The 16,220-nt window shown below is 35.1% G+C and overlaps 3 protein-coding genes across 12 annotated transcripts; all 3 read left to right on the plus strand.

Annotated features, from left to right (window-relative positions):
• The first annotated feature begins 2,160 nt into the window (after nt 1-2,160).
• On the plus strand, nt 2,161-3,234 carry LOC115961996 (L10-interacting MYB domain-containing protein-like). The gene is made up of 3 exons (XM_031080874.1): nt 2,161-2,496; nt 2,578-2,853; nt 2,956-3,234. Exons 1-3 carry the CDS (start codon nt 2,161-2,163, stop codon nt 3,232-3,234), a joined length of 891 nt encoding a protein of 296 aa, XP_030936734.1.
• Nucleotides 3,235-5,653: 2,419 nt separating this feature from the next.
• Nucleotides 5,654-7,841, plus strand: LOC115961997 (TMV resistance protein N-like). The gene is made up of 3 exons (XM_031080875.1): nt 5,654-6,141; nt 6,885-7,712; nt 7,796-7,841. Exons 1-3 carry the CDS (start codon nt 5,654-5,656, stop codon nt 7,839-7,841), a joined length of 1,362 nt encoding a protein of 453 aa, XP_030936735.1.
• A 1,530-nt stretch (nt 7,842-9,371) lies between these two features.
• On the plus strand, nt 9,372-15,822 carry LOC115958836 (disease resistance protein RPS4B-like). 10 transcript variants are annotated; one of them, XR_004084689.1, is made up of 5 exons: nt 9,383-9,591; nt 9,670-10,321; nt 10,720-12,545; nt 14,877-15,002; nt 15,428-15,822. XR_004084689.1 is itself a non-coding variant. In XM_031077080.1 (2 exons), the coding sequence occupies exons 1-2, from the start codon at nt 9,403-9,405 to the stop codon at nt 10,318-10,320; spliced, it is 840 nt and encodes a 279-aa protein (XP_030932940.1). In that variant the 5' UTR covers nt 9,372-9,402; the 3' UTR covers nt 10,321-13,058. The 10 variants fall into 10 exon arrangements, 1 of the variants encoding a protein (XP_030932940.1); XR_004084690.1 differs by having other exon boundaries at nt 10,836-12,545; XR_004084684.1 differs by having other exon boundaries at nt 9,372-9,591; nt 9,670-10,898; nt 14,822-15,002.
• The last annotated feature ends 398 nt before the right edge of the window (nt 15,823-16,220 follow it).

Genomic DNA, 16,220 nt, shown 5'->3' on the forward strand with positions numbered 1-16,220 from the left:
CTGGAGGATTTTAAGTGTGACATTTCTTCTTCGTTACCCTACTATATATACTCTCATTACCCACAAATTGTAAGGAGGCTATTCAGAAGAAAACCATAGAGAGGTTTCTACAACACACCCACCATTTTAGAGAGAGCTACTCATCCTAAAGTGAGAATTCCTTTGTAGTCTCTTCTTCTGTCCCTCACTCATTTTTATATCTTGAGAGGAGATTTGTACCCAAACACAACTCACACTTATTCAGAGTGTAAAGAGTGTTTTGGAGCTTGGGAGCATTTAAGATTTGCCAAAAGAAGCCTATGAGGCTTGGTGGATGCAATTGGGTGGTATTGCGGGATCCGGATAACTAGTGAAGACAAGACTCCGAGAAGTCCATTGGTAGCTAGAGCTTAGAGGGCTCAAGTACATTAGGTAGATTAGGCTTGAAGGATCTTTTTGATATTCGTGTACTCCAACTTATTCACTACTGGATCAATTTTGATTTGGAAGGTCGCGGAGAGGTTTTTTGCCGAGTTCTTTGATTTCCTCTTCGATAACACATCGTCATGTTATCTTATGTTTGCATCTCTCTTCCCTTACTCTTTAAGTTTTATATTTGTTAATTGCTTACTTGTGGTTTTGGCTTAGAGAGTAGTTCCAGTTATTGTACATCTTTTACTCTTGTTCCGCACTTACATAAGTTAGAGTAAAAGCAATTAAGCCTAATTTTAAAATTAGGGGTCTAAACAAACTATAGTGTTTCACACTATTTGAGCTTTCATATATATATATATACAATCAAAAAAAAAATAAAATACTCATTTATTATTTTGTTGAACTAGCACCAATTACATTCACTATCACATTAGTTTATAAATTTTTTGTTATAAATTTATAATACTTTTAATATTTTTCAAAAAAATAAATATATTATTGTTCAATTTAAGTATCCCCAATTTACAAAGTGACATTATTGTTCAATAAGAAGATATAGAAATAATACATCAATGAATATGGTAAAACAAACTTTGTCTTTTTATTTTATAGCATCTTGAAATAAAGTGTACTTTGAATGGGCACAATAAGATACAGAGGGGCCAAAATTGCAAAATAATGTTTTTTTTTTAATTTATTTAAAGTTATTTGCCAAACAAGTTCTTTTAAAACTGCTTAGAACTCAACTTTTGGAAAGTCTACTTACAAACAAGGCTATTTCCCTAGAGAAGTTTCATAAGAACCCTATTTGGTAAATAGTTTTAAAAAAAAAAAAAGCATTATTTAGTGAAATTGAGTACCATTATTGTTCACATGTTTAAGTCAACTTACAGTACACCATTCTAATAAATTGTGAAATTGAGTGAGGTTACGTTTGGATCCAGCGTTTACTCAGCGTTTCACGTTTGCATTTTGATGGGCGTGGGACCTATGGCTACAGTGCCAGCAAGTAAACGCGCAAATGGTTCTCAGTTGAAATGCAAAAAGAAAGGAAATACACACCGTTTCATTAAAACATCTGTGCGTGTGCAGGTACTCTACTTGGACTTAAGCATAAACACAAAACGCGTTGCACTGTACTGTACTATTCACAAAACTCTGACCCACGAAGCAGAAACACAAAACGTTTCGTTCTCTCCAACGGCTAAATTTTCACATTCTACCCTTTCTTCCTCTCAACTACCGTGCAGAGATGTCTTCAATTTTCATCAATGATCCGTCCTCTTCCTCTTCAATGAAATGCACCTACCCACCAACCAATAAACCATCAAAACAAGAGCTAAAAAACGGTAATTGCAAACCCACACGGAACAAATGAACCCATTCCTTCGTGCTTCGCTCGAGCTCACCTTCTCTCCGCTTAGGACGTCGTTGTCGCCACTGTGGGTCTCTGCATTCACAGGTAAGTTTTGTCTAACTTTTCATACTCTCTAATCAGTTGATGTGTGGTTATATTTTTTTCCATGAGGATTCAATCTGTGGTTTTTGTGTTTTCCATGACATTAGTATGTGGGTTTCTCTTTCCTTCGTGTAATTTTGTGTGTTTCTCTTCCTACCTATGTTGTATTTGGAGTATATGTGAGTTTACTTTGCATTTTTCATGTGGGCATGCGTAACTGATTATGATATGCATACAAACTATTCGTTGAAATGCCTCAATGAGTATAGAAGGAAGTTGTAGCAAAAATGGGTAAGGGGAAATCGAAGGCCGATGGTAATGAAGTGAGAACTGGGTGGAAAGAACCTAAGGAACTAAAATCTTATTGTGATTTGTCGGCTACTCAAGTCCTAGACAGCAACAGAAATGGAGGATTTTTTAGAAAGGAAGGGGTTGATGCAGTGATTGAGCAGTTGGGTGAAATGGGAAAAGTGGTGACTCACACGCAATTTAAAAACAAATGGGATCATCTGAGAAAACAGTGGAAGGCTTGGAATGAGTGTTTTGGTGAGACTGGGTCGGGTTATGATCCTATAACTAGGATTATTCAGGCCACTGACGAGTGGTGGACCCGAAAGGTTCAAGTTAGTTCACTTTACATAATTTTGAAAAACTCAGCTGTCTACAACTATGTTGTGTTCTAACTACCGGTTGTCCACATGTAGGCATGTCCCAAGGCATTAACCTTTAAAAACAAACCTTTGCCGAATGTTAAGTCCATGGAAATCATGTTTGAAGGCACGGTTGCAACAGGGAAAAATGCATTCTGCACGAGTGGTAAAATACCAAAGGAATGCACCGAAGGGTCTGGGGACTCCACTGATAGCAAAGAATTTGTTGACCCCCAATGTGAACCCTATGCGAACTCAGTTGACCCAATAGAGGTTGAAGGCCCAGCATCGTCGAGAGCAAGACCGGTAGTGAATAAGGGGAAAGGCTTGGCAAGTGGTGCCCACCTTTTTAGGGGAATTTGCAAGAAACAAAAAAAAAAAAAACAAAAAAAAAAATGTTCAGTTGTGCAAGAGATGTCCAACTCTTTGAAGAGCATGTCAGATGTTATTGTTGAAAGTAGAAGTGTAAGTGTAAGTACTCATACACCATTTTGCACCACAACAGCTAATGAGATGCAAGCAATTATGGGTATGGTGTTGAGTCTTCCTAGGGTGCAAGTGGGTGATCGCCTTCATATATTCAGCACCTTCTTCTTCATGAATAACCTAGACGATAGGAACATGTTTGTAGCTAATGTTCAGAGTAAGGAGGTCCAGCTGAGGTGGCTAGAGAAGCAGTACGAAATGAACCCTCAGTTTCATGTTCTCTGAAGGAAAGGGGCTTGTCTACAGCCCCGGTTGCTTAGGCTTGGTGTTGTAGTAATCGGATTATCTTTATGTACCTCTTGCACTCTTTTTTTTTCTTTTTCTTTTTTTTGTATTGGCACAAACTATATGCTTGTCATGGGTGTGTATGTAAGACAATGGTTACTAATTAATTATCATCTTGTGTATGCTTACTTGTTCCTTTTTCTTATGCTAGTGTTTATAATTGTCATCTGTAAGTAAGAGATTTGTCACTAATTAAACCATAGTTCTAATTGCATCAATGTCTACCCCATTGTTCGAATATAAAACTACCTAAAATTATTTTTTGAAATATTTATTGTTTATGTTGACAGGATTATTTTTTATTTGGTGGTGAGAATTCATTTCTTTTTTTCAAAGCTAGACTTGGTGGTGAGATTTCATTTCTGGTGAGCACTTTCCAAGCTATATTTCAAGTGCCAGGCTATATTTTGCGAGTCACTTCGCGACTCAGGCCAAGTTGCAAGTGACCCGTGAAACTCTCTTCTTGGAGGATTTTAAATGTGACATTTCTTCTTCTTTACCCTACTATATATACCCTCATTATCCACAAAGTTGTAAGGAGGCTATTCAGAAGAAAACCCTAGAGAGGTTTCTACAACACACCCACCATTTTAGAGAGAGCTACTCATCCTAAAGTGAGAATTCCTTTGTAGTCTCTTCTCCTTTCCCTCACTCATTTTTATACCTTGAGAGGAGATTTGTACCCAAACACAACTCACACTTTTTCAGAGTGTAAAGAGTGTTTTGGAGCTCGGGAGCATTTAAGATTTGCCAAAAGAAGCCGATTGAGGATTGGTGGATGCAATTGGGTGGTATTGTGGGATCCGGATAACTAGTGAAGACAAAATTCCGAGAAGTCCATTGGTAGCTAGAGCTTAGAGGGCTCAAGTATATTGGGTAGATTAGGCTTGGAGGATCGTTTTGTTATCCGTGTACTCCAACTTATTCACTAGTAGATTAATTTTAATTTGGAGGGTCGCGGAAAGGTTTTTCGCCAAGTTCTTTGGTTTCCTCTTCAATAACACATCATCATGTTATCTTGTGTTTGCATCTCTCTTCCCTTACTCTTTAAGTTTTATATTTGTTAATTTTTTACTTGTGGTTATGGCTTAAAGAGTAGTTCCTGTTATTGTGCATCTTTTACTCTTGTTCCGCACTTACATAAATTAGAGTAAAAGCAATTAAGTCGTAATTTTAAAATTAGGGGTCTAAACAAACTATAGTGTTTCACATTATTTGAGCTTTCATATATATATATATATACAATCAAAAAAATAAAAATAAAATACTCATTTATTATTTTGTTGAACTAGCACCAATTACATTCACTATCACATTAGTTTATAAATTTTTTGTTATAAATTTATAATACTTTTAATATTTTTCAAAAAAATAAATATATTATTGTTCAATTTAAGTATCCCCAATTTACAAAGTGACATTATTGTTCAATAAGAAGATATAGAAATAATACATCAATGAATATGGTAAAACAAACTTTGTCTTTTATTTTATAGCATCTTGAAATAAAGTGTACTTTGAATGGGCACAATAAAATACAGAGGGGCCAAAATTGCAAAATAACTTTTTTTTTTTTTTTTTTAAAGTTATTTTGCCAAACAAGTTCTTTTAAAATGCTTTGAACTCAACTTTTGGAAAGTCTAGTTACAAACAAGGCTATTTCCCTAAGAAACTTTATTTGGTAAATAGTTAAAAAAATAAATAAATAAATAAATAAATAAACGCATTATTTAGCAAAAAATGACTTATAGAGGAATTGCCATTCAATTTTATACTCAATTTTACAATATGTTTAAGTGGCTAACTAAATGTGGTAGAAACTTGTTCACATGTTTAAGTCAACTTACAGTACACCATTCTAATAAATTGTGAAATTTAGTGAGTGCAATTTCTATTAGATTCCGTGTGCAGGAGTGCAGGTGGCCCTCATCTTCCAGGTACTTTCCTGTGCAGGTCTGCGCAGATGGAGCCCCGTGAAAATAGCAGCAAGAGATGGGTTTTATAGTAAAATAAAAAAGATAAAATATCACTGCAAAAAGCCTGGGGAAGAAAAAAAAAAGCATAAAAAGGACATTCTTGTTCATTAGGCATCCCGACAATTTATAGCGGGATGGCCACCTGCCCGCCGACGCTATTAAAAAATTAATTGATGGGTCATAAAAAATGAACCGTTGAGGTTCCTCAAAATCAAAAAAAGAAAAAAGAAAAAATGAACTGATGACCCATCTTCTCAATCTTATTAAAAGTTACAAACACATACTTCCATTGCGCTAACCAAGAGGTTTTTTGGAGGGTTTTCAGTCAAACTTGCAGTTTCATGAATCTGTATCCTCACTGTTCAAGCTCATCCATTTCCTTTATGGCTCTTCTTCTATCAGCATCTTCTTCTTCCAAGAGATGGAAATACAATGTATTTCTCAGTTTTAGAGGCAAAGACACCCGTAAAAAATTTACTGATCATTTATATGCAGGATTGAAACAAAAAGGCATATCCACTTTCAAGGATGATGAAAAACTCAAGCAGGGGACATCTATTGCCCCAGAGCTCTTGAAAGCAATAGAAGAATCGAGGATTGCTGTCGTTATTCTATCAAGAGACTATGCTTCTTCGAGTTGGTGCTTAACTGAACTAACAAAGATCGTTGAGTGCATGGAAAAGACGGGATTGGTTGTTCTACCTGTTTTTCATTATATAAATCCTAGTGATGTGCGGAATCATAAAGGGACTTTTGGAGAAGCCTTTGCTAAACATGAAGAGAGTTTCAAGGATAACATAGGAAATGTGCAAATGTGGAAATCTGCTCTGACAAAAGTTGCTGATCTTGCTGGATGGGATTTAAAGGATAAGTATGAATTTCTTTGGAATAATGCTATTTATGGTCAATTTATTTTTTACTCTTTTAGAATTTATTTATGGGTACTGTTAACAAGTGCCCTTATGGCAATTAATAACAAACTATTTTAAGAAAATTTTAACACAACTTTTATGGAAAATTGAAAAAGCTGTCAAATTATTAATTTTTTTTTTCTTTTTCCATAAAAACTTTCTTAAGACGATTCACTAACAAATGCCCTAATGACATTTATTATTACTTACCTTTTTTTCTTTTTTCTTTTTTTATTATATACAATATAGAATTCTACTCTAGCTTAATCTAAGTGTATATGTGTGTGAAGTTTCCTCTTGGAGACTTGAATCCTGGCCCTTACCCCCCACACCTCACAAGCACTTATACTTATGGAGTGACCATCTCATCAAGAGTGTGCGGTGGTTACTTTTTTTTACTTGGCCACATGATAAGAGAGTATTTAACTATTTGTAGAATAAACTAGACTAACCCTATTCTAATCCTAGTAGAACTAGATTCTAGTCATGCAAGTATGTACTTTACACAGACCTTGCAATAAATTTGGCACCTAATTGCTCTAAAATTTCCCCCATAATCCATCTAGTAATGAATTTCTAAATATAATTAGGCACTCTCAATGTGGCTAAACAAAGCTAAGATTATGTTTATAATGAATGTTTTGTCTTTAAATGTGGCTAGCTCTACATAATCTAAATTATTGCTTTGCTATTTTCTTTGCAGAAATGAATCAATAGTTATCCAAAAAATCATTGGAAGGATATTTAGTGAATTGTATCACAAACTCCCTTGTGTTTCTAAGGACCTTGTTGGAATGGACTCCTTTGTGGAGGAAATGTTGGATTCATACTTGGGTGAAGGGTTGGGTGGTGTTCGCTTTGTTGGGATATGTGGGATGGGTGGAATAGGCAAAACAGCCCTTGCACAAGAAATTTATAGAAGAATTTATGGTAACTTTGAAGCTAGTAGCTTTATTGCTAATGTTGGAGAAGAAACTAAAAATCAAGGTCTAGTTTCTTTACAAAAACAACTTCTTTCTAAGATCCTCATGGAAAGTGAAATAAACATATGGAATGTCTATGAGGGAATCAATGTTATAAGGAATACAATATCTAATAAAAATGTTTTTATTGTTCTTGATGATGTGGATGGAGAAGAACAATTAGGAGCATTGGCAGGGGAGCATGATTGGTTTGGTCTAGGGAGTAGGATCATTATAACAAGCAGAGATAGCCATTTATTGAGAAGATGTGGTGTTGATGATATATATACAGCTAAGGTGTTGAACAACGATGATGCTTTGCAACTTTTTAGTTGGAGAGCTTTCCATAAACCTTATCCTAAAGAAAATTATGTGAACTTGTCCAAGGACTTTGTGAATTATGCTAATGGCCTTCCTTTAGCTCTTAAAGTTTTAGGTTCTTCGTTGTTTGCTAAAAGAACGAATGAATGGAAAAGTGCCCTAGATAAACTAAAAGAAGAGCCTAATAGAAACATTTTGGATATACTTCAAACAAGTTTTGATGGGCTAACAAATATGCAAAAAGGATTGTTTTTAGATATTGCATGTTTTTTCAATGGAGAGAACAAAGATTGCATAAGAGATATTCTAGAAAGTTTTTGTTATTATCCAGACTACAATATTGGCGTTCTTATGGACAAATCTCTCATAACCATTGATGACCAAGGAATTTTATGGATGCATGGATTGCTACAAGATATGGGCCAAGAAATCGTTCGTCGCGAATCTCCTAAAGAGCCTAGTGGACGTAGTAGGTTGTGGATTTATGAGGATGTCATTCATGTATTGAAGAATAATAGTGTAAGTTGACTAGTATAAACTTGAACCTAAAGAAGTATATATGTTATTATAAAATTTTCTTAGAATTTACCAATTATTCTAATTTCATTTATTTATTTATTTATTAGGGAACAGAGGCAGTTGAAGGCATAATGCTAAACATACCTATTCAAAAAGTGGAACACTTGAGAGTTGAAGCCTTCTTAAAGATGAAAAATTTGAGATTGCTCAAAATTGGTATTGAGAAACTTCCAGAAGACTTCATCAATGGTACTGTGCAACTTCCAAAAGACCTCAATAGAGGTAAGGTGCAACTTCCACAAGGTCTCAATTATATTTCTAAAGAGTTACGTCTTCTTGAATGGTATGGATATCATTTAAAATGCATACCAACCAATTTCCAACTAAACAAACTTGTTGAATTAAGAATGCATTGTAGTGGCATCAAACAACTATGTAAAGGAAATATGGTAAGATTTTTAGTTATGCAAATGTGTGTTTTATTCATTTTCATTAAGCCTTGACTTTATCTAATTATTTATTGGTTTATAACAGAATTTAGATGAGTTAAAACTCATTGACCTAAGTGACTCTCAAAACTTGATTGAGATCCCAAACCTTAGTGGAGCCCCAAAGCTTAAGCAATTGATTCTTCGACATTGTACAAGACTATATAAGATTCACACATCACTTGGAGATCTCAAACAACTTATTCGATTGGATCTAAATGGTTGCAAATGTCTCGAAAGCTTTCCTCACAAGATCAGCTTGGAAGCACTTGAAATTTTCGATCTTGGTGGTTGTTCAAAATTGAAGAAGTTTCCAGAAATTGTTGGAAATATGTCATGTTTGTTAGAACTTTGTTTGAGTGAGACTACGATAAATGAACTACCATTCTCAGTGGAGTATTTTACTGGCATTATAAAATTGGACCTAAGAGACTGCATAAACCTTTTAAGTCTTTCAAATGGCTGTTGTTGTTTGATGTCTCTAAAAATTCTCACTTTATCTGGGTGCTCAAAACTTAATGAATTGCCAGAGAATTTGGGGAATATTGAAGGTTTAGAGGAGCTAGATGTGAGTGGAACTGCTATAACAGCGTTACCTTTATCTGTTGTTCACTTAAAAAATCTCAAAGTATTATCTCTCCGTGAATGTGTATCTAAATCATTCAATAAGCTCCTAAGTTTTCCTTTAATGCAAGGAAGAAGAAGTCCTGATCTCATGGGCATGTTAGAGTGTTCTTTACCAGGCTTGTGGTCTTTGACGAAACTGGATTTAAGTTATTGCAATATTCGAAGAATTCCTAATGATCTTGGGTGCTTGTCTTCTTTAAAAAAATTATATCTAATGAGAAATAATTTTGTTTGCCTCCCAAAAAGTATCATTCAACTATCTAATCTGAATGACATTTTTTTGGGTGGTTGCACTCAACTTCAAATGTTGCCCAAGCTTCCTTTAAATATTGCATATATTGATGCAAGAGGGTGTACCTCGCTGGAAACATTATCATTAAGTCTAGAATATGATTTTCGGCCGAATATATATCTTCACAATTGCGTCAAATTGCTTAATAATCAAGGCTACGGTGAATTGTTGTCAACAATTCTAAGACATTATATCAGTGAGGTCTCTCTCTCTCTCTCTCTCTATCTCTCTCTCTTGCATTTGAAGTTCTAAACATCATGATTCGTTTGTTTATTTCAGGGACGCTATCAGGAGAATCGTTATACATATTTCACAATTCCTGGAAGTGAAATTCCGAAATGGTACAGGCACCAAAATGTGGGGGCTTCAGTGAATCTACAAGTGCCATCACATTTATTATTAAGTAACAAATTTAAGGGAATCGCTGTGTGCGCTGTTTATATATTCTGCCAACATCATCCATTTCACCAACTTCATACTGAAAATTATAGATATATGATAAGTACGCATAAGGTTTGTTGTTTCGTTAAAGCTAACGGACATCAATCTACCAGAGTGATCCTTCCTTTATCGGAGGAATTTGGTGAGATTGAATCGTATCAGCTTTGGCTTGAATATATTCACTCTAGACACTTGGGAAGCGACTGGGAAGAAAATTTGAATCGAGTGGATGCTAATGGATTCACCCAAATTGAGGTTACATTTGAATCGAAAGGTCCAGGCTTGGAGGTCACGAAATGCGGAGCCCATGTGGTATACGAGCAAGACATAGAAGATCTCAAACAGACTATGGCTGGGGCTGGGTCTAGCAGTTGCATCATCACTCCTTATTATGAGAATGAGTCTGATGATGAACCAGAACCACCACACCCAAAGTGGATAGAGCACCCTAATCTAATTGAAAATTGGATTGGGAATGTATGCACATAAGGTAACTCTGATTGTGTGGAAACTTTTTTTCTTTTTCTTTGATGTTTTTGTAAGTCACCTCTTTCTCTTTCTTATGGGACTAGTTTGCAATTGATTGTGTCTACTGTTCATCATTTTTGTTCAATTAATTGGACCCTTTTTACTAGAGAGGTCTTCTTCTCTTTTCACCTGGGCATTTTTTTTTCTTCTTCATCACATTAACCCTTTCGGAATCTGAAAATGGAGTCAATGATTTTTTTCAGTTGTATTCTGGAACATTTAAATTTTGGAACATTTAAATTTAAATTCTGGGTTTCCATTGAAACATTTAAATTTTGTTTTCTTATCCTATATTTTTCATAGAAACTGGATGAGTGAAGAAATGCTGTGTTTTATGCTTTCTCATGGTTTTGTTTTCAGAGCACATAAGCATGGCTCAAGCATGCCAGTTATGTTTGGCTTTGCTAGAATTTCTTTCCTTACCATAAAAGCAGGGGAACTAAAAGTAGGTTATGTATGTTTTCTGAACGCACCAGTTGGAGTTATGCCCCAGAAGAACTTGTGTCTTTCTTGCTGCTATGGTGGCTCTGGTTCAACAGGTAAAAGCTACCAGTTATCATGTTGTTTTGTAATTTGATGTTCAATTTTGGTTATATTTAAGTTTGAGATAATTTTATAGTTTATATGGCTGGTACATTGCACAATTATGAAGTGGTATGTTCCTTGGCTTGGCTAAGGTGGAAGGTGTGCAGGCTGTGAGAGAGGGGTTGGACTTTTGGTTTTTAGTGCTTATGTATTCAATTTCTCATTGTGATTCTAAATTTTAAGAAGGGGCTTTCTGATTCTACGTGCTTCAAGTTCACTTTGGAAGGGAGTTTGGCACTTAATAAATAGAATCATAATCATAATACAAACGCTAGACTACTAGAAGATACATAAGCCTCAATTTCTAGCAAAGAAGATTCAATTGCTAGAAATTGGCCAACCTTGATAGTGCAGAAGCATGGGCTACTCTTCTAACAGCATGTTGATATGTAGTTTTAGCAAACAATAAGCCATTGTGTGGCCTCTTTATCTGATAAATGGTGTCTCATTCGTCTGTTGATGATTGGCAATAGCAAAAGAAAGATAAAAAAACTATAATTATGAGCAAGACCTAGTAGAACTAGTAGCTCTAATGAGGAATTTCACCTTGAGAGTCTAAGAAAACCCCTTGATCCCATTTTTAAAGATGAGGGAAAACAAGCTCTAGAATAACCTTTCCAGTACTTGCACAGTTTCCTTCATTACTTCTGTGCTCCTCCTTCTGTCATAGATTTATATAAAAGATATCATTTATTTCTTCTTTTCTTTGTGATTTGGTGAGATCTGAATTTTCCATGGATACATTTAACTCACATTAGCATTCCCTCATTTTTCGTAAAAAAATAATTTTTATGCAATTTGTGTTTGCTCTGTTCAATTTTCCTGTCAATTAAATTTTCTGAAGTTGAGTCCTGTCCTACATGATATCTTTCTTATTTTATTATTTTATTTTAGATCCATGAACTTCTTTTAAGGACATCACAATTTGATTTTATATCATGTGGGAATTACTTTGTGCATTATTTTTGTATGCTGCCTGCATTATCCACTTGACCAACTTCCTAGTACTGAAGATTTGGGATATATGAGATATACGCATGGGCTTCAATGTTTCATTAAAGCCAGCAGATATGAATCTGGTGAAGTGGATCTTCTTTATCCAAGGAACTTGGTAAGATTGAATTGTATCATATTTGGCTGGAATATTATCCCTCAACATTCTTCGGAGAGGACTGGTTTGAAAAATTGAATTGAGTCAAAGCTAATGAATTCAGTCAGATTGAGGCTACATTACAAACCTTCGGTCCAGGCTTGGAGGTTACAAAATGCGGTGCCCATTTGGTATTCGAGCAAGTCATTGAAGATCTCAAACAAACTAAGGCTGGGTGTAGCAGCTATGTAATCATTCCTAATGAGGATGATTTTGATGATTCAGGAAAAGACACCAACATTAAGCAAAGGCATGATCACTAAGATGGGGATGGGGCTGGACTAGTGCAGAAGGTACCTTTAATGATGTACAACCACACCCAAAGTGGATAGAGCACCATATATAATTGAAAATTGGTTTGGGAATTTTTGCACACAACGACAAGGTGACTCTTATTGTGAAGAAGAGGAATCCTATTGAAAGTGGAAACTTTGATGAATCTACACAGCTGGTAAACCTTTTTTCTTTGGTTTTTTTAAGGAACCTCTTCCTCCCTCTTACACATCTTACAGCACTGGCTGGGGGCTTTGGGGGTTTGCAAGTGAATTAGATTTCAGTAAAGGTGATTAAATTATTTGCAAAGTTTTCTTGTTGACTATAATACAACTAATGCAACTTGGCTGCTTATGTTTAGAGATCTGATTTACCTTTTTTTAAATTATTTAAAATTTGGACAACTATTTAAAACTTAAAGGACCCCCTTTTTCTCTTTTTTAATTTTGACCCCATACCACACCACCCATTGTTTGGTTGATTAGAAACCTGTGGAAATTATGCTTTTAGGTAGTTGGATTTGGCGTTGAGTTTGCCATGGAAACCTAAAACATTTGAGTTAGGTTCCTTCTGAGTTTTGACTTGTTTTTATGGGCCCAATATAAGAAACTTACAAAATGACATTATTATTTTTTTTGGATAGATAATCAAAGCAATATTATTAATGAAAAGAGAAAGAAAAAATACAAGTTGTTCATGATGATGAACACAGGAAAAAGAAATCAAGAGGCTATTCTAAGAGAAAACATAAACTCAGAAAAAGAAGAACACTCCGTAAAACCCCAGCATTGACACCAATCAAAAAGACTACGCTAGCATAGAACTTTTACCTCTTCCAACATCTTCTTAGCATCATCAAAGGAGCGATGATTTTGTTCCAACCATACAATCCACATCAAACAACTTGGAATTAAATTCGAAATATCTGAATATGATTCCCAAGCCAATGATGCCAACAAAATAACCGTGCCACAGAGCCTGGCATGACCCATTGTAAAGAGGGTACAATAGGACAGTGAAGAAGTAAATGGTCCACAGATTCCCCATTACAACGGCACACACAACACCAATTTTCCAAAGAGCGACCCCTAAGCATGAGATTATCCAAAGTAAAAAACCGTCCATGAGCAGTTGTCCACAAAATGTCATTATTTTCTGTTTTCATTTAAGCAAATTTATTTAAGGATGAAATTTTGTCTAGAACTCCTGACGTGTGTGTGTGTAATAAGTTAGCTCTGTTGATTCATAGAGTAAAGCTATAATATTGATTCCTTTCTTTAGAACTATAATATTGATTTTTTGCAAGTCACCATCTTTCTCCTTCTAAAGGATCTTGTTTGTTTGTAGCTGTATATTTATTTTTTCTTTTTAAATTCATTGGCATATGCTTGCATTTCTTTCTCCTTTTAAGCTGTGACAACGGCCATTTAAGATCAGTAATTTGTGTTTCTTATTTCTGCTAGTTGCCCCAACTGATTGTGTGCACGTCAATTTTGTTGGAGAGTAAAATCTGCACTTTTTTGCTCTCTTTTTATGGAATTTATTTTAATTTTCCATAGGAGAATGCAATAGATGCATGCAATCCGAGTGTTGTTGTACCACTCAACTGGAAAGAAGAAACTTTTGCAAAAATCTGCAATCTTGTTGCTCTCGTTGAGCATTATTAATTTCTTTCTGTAAAGTAATTGTAGTTGTCGAATTATCGGCTATCAGTCGAATATCTGTAATCGTGTTATTTCTGATCAGAATCATCTTTATTGAGGATTCAATTGCTAAATTGGCCAAGCTTGACAGTGCAAAGTGTGGGTTAGTCTTGTATTTTCTAACATGCTGATATGTAGAGTTTACGCAAACAGTAAGGCATTGCTTGGCCTCTTTATCTGATTATTGGGATCTCATTCATCAATTGATGATTGATAATAGCCAAAGAAAAATGTAAAACTGAAATTATGAGGCAAGACCTAGTAGAACTAGAAGCTCTGACTAGGAAGTTCACCTTGAGGACACAAACAGCCCCTTGATGCCATTCTTAAAGACAATGGAAAACTAGTTTTAGAATTAACCTCCACTACTTGCACAGCTGCTTTCTTTAGTTTTCTTTTATAGAATAATATAAAAAATCTCATTTATTTCTTCTTTTCTTTGTGATCTGGTAAGATATATATTTTCCATGGATAACTTTGACTCGCATATCTTTTAATATTTATGTTATTTATTTATTTCCTCTGTTTTTCTTTTCCTGCCAATCAATTTTTCCAAAGTTGAATATTGTCCTACATGACCTGTCAACTTATTGTTTGATATCCTATGGCTATCAGTTTATTTAACAGTTCTGTCTCAATCAATATGTATTTAAATGGTAGATCAATCTATAAACATGATGTTTGTCATTAGATGAAATCCATTCCTAGGAACACCTTTTTGTTTGTTAATTCTGTTATTTGTTTCTGCTAGTGTCTCCACTCTCCAAAGAGGGCTGATGGCATAAAAGTTATTGCTGTCACTGCAGGGAGAGTCATTGGATCCATAAGAGGTCTCAATTGTAAGTGACTGGTCAGGATAGATGGTGGAGAAGCACAGACTCCGTCTTGTATACAAAGAAGATGCACAACAGATTTGGCAAATTCAATCCACTGTAAGGCTTCACTTTATGATAATTGGGACATCATTTGTGAAGATGTACTGGAATAATATTTTAGACCATTAAAATCATTCTCAAATCAACCATTCTCCATAAATAAGTGTTCTCCCTCAAGGTGAATTCTCAGCCATCAAAGTACTGCCCCTTCTCTCTCTATCCAGCTACCTACATATTTCACTAAATGGAAAGGACTAGCTCTATGTGCTTTATTTTCATTTCATGAGCATCTGATCATAAGTGAATCTTGATTAAGACTTACCCACCACATTAGTGGTCATTTGGATAGTAAGAAAGGTAGCCTAGAATCTTCCCTAGTCTATTGCATCACTAAAGGGAACTTCACGTGGTTAGATATGGAGGGATATATTTGGCTATTACAACATACCTTGTGGATCATTCTCAGATTTTTTATGTTTCAGTGCAGTCACATTGAGGTTTCAGCTGTAAGCAACTTCCCACGTTTGATGGTGCAGAAGTGTGGGCAAGGTTTATTAGACCCTCAAGAGGAGGAAGAGTTTGGGTAAACAATCATTAAATTCTCTAAAGAGACTTATCACAATGTGGATCTCATTCATCAATCAGTAGCAAGTGATATTCCAAATGATAATCAAGAGTGAATCTTGTTGCTCGTATGAGGACCTATATTCTGGAAGGTTAAGAGGACCCATTTATCCAAAGCAGATCAGTGGAAATAGCATTTATATTGATTTTTGAGGACCAACACCCTGATATTCAACTCAACCAAAATGATTTACTCGTAATAAATGTGTGTATTTCCTTTGAAAGTACCATCTCTCTCTCTCTCTCTCTCTCTCTCTCTCTCTCTCATTGGACATCATACTTCTATTCAACAGGACTATGATTGAAGCTTTGTATATTGAAAGCTACTACTCATTTTGATGAGATGATAGTGGTTTTTTTTCCTACCTCCTTTCTTTCATTCTTTCTCATTTCGGTTATGAATTGGCACCTATCAAGCATACAGAGTTATTTGTATAAACCTTGAAAGTTATATATATATATATATAGAGAGAGAGAGAGAGAGAGATGGGTTTAAGTTACAACTGGTGTAATTCTGAAGAGTTACACATTTTTTAAATCATTGGATTTAAATAGATCCAACAGTCAAAAAAAGACCCTCATTAATGTTAATATTCTGATGGGTTTAAGTTACAACTGGTGTAATTCTGAAGAGTTACACATTTTTTAAAT

This window comes from Quercus lobata, chromosome 9 (assembly GCF_001633185.2).
Source record: "Quercus lobata isolate SW786 chromosome 9, ValleyOak3.0 Primary Assembly, whole genome shotgun sequence".
In the NCBI taxonomy this organism is placed as follows: Eukaryota; Viridiplantae; Streptophyta; class Magnoliopsida; order Fagales; family Fagaceae; genus Quercus; species Quercus lobata.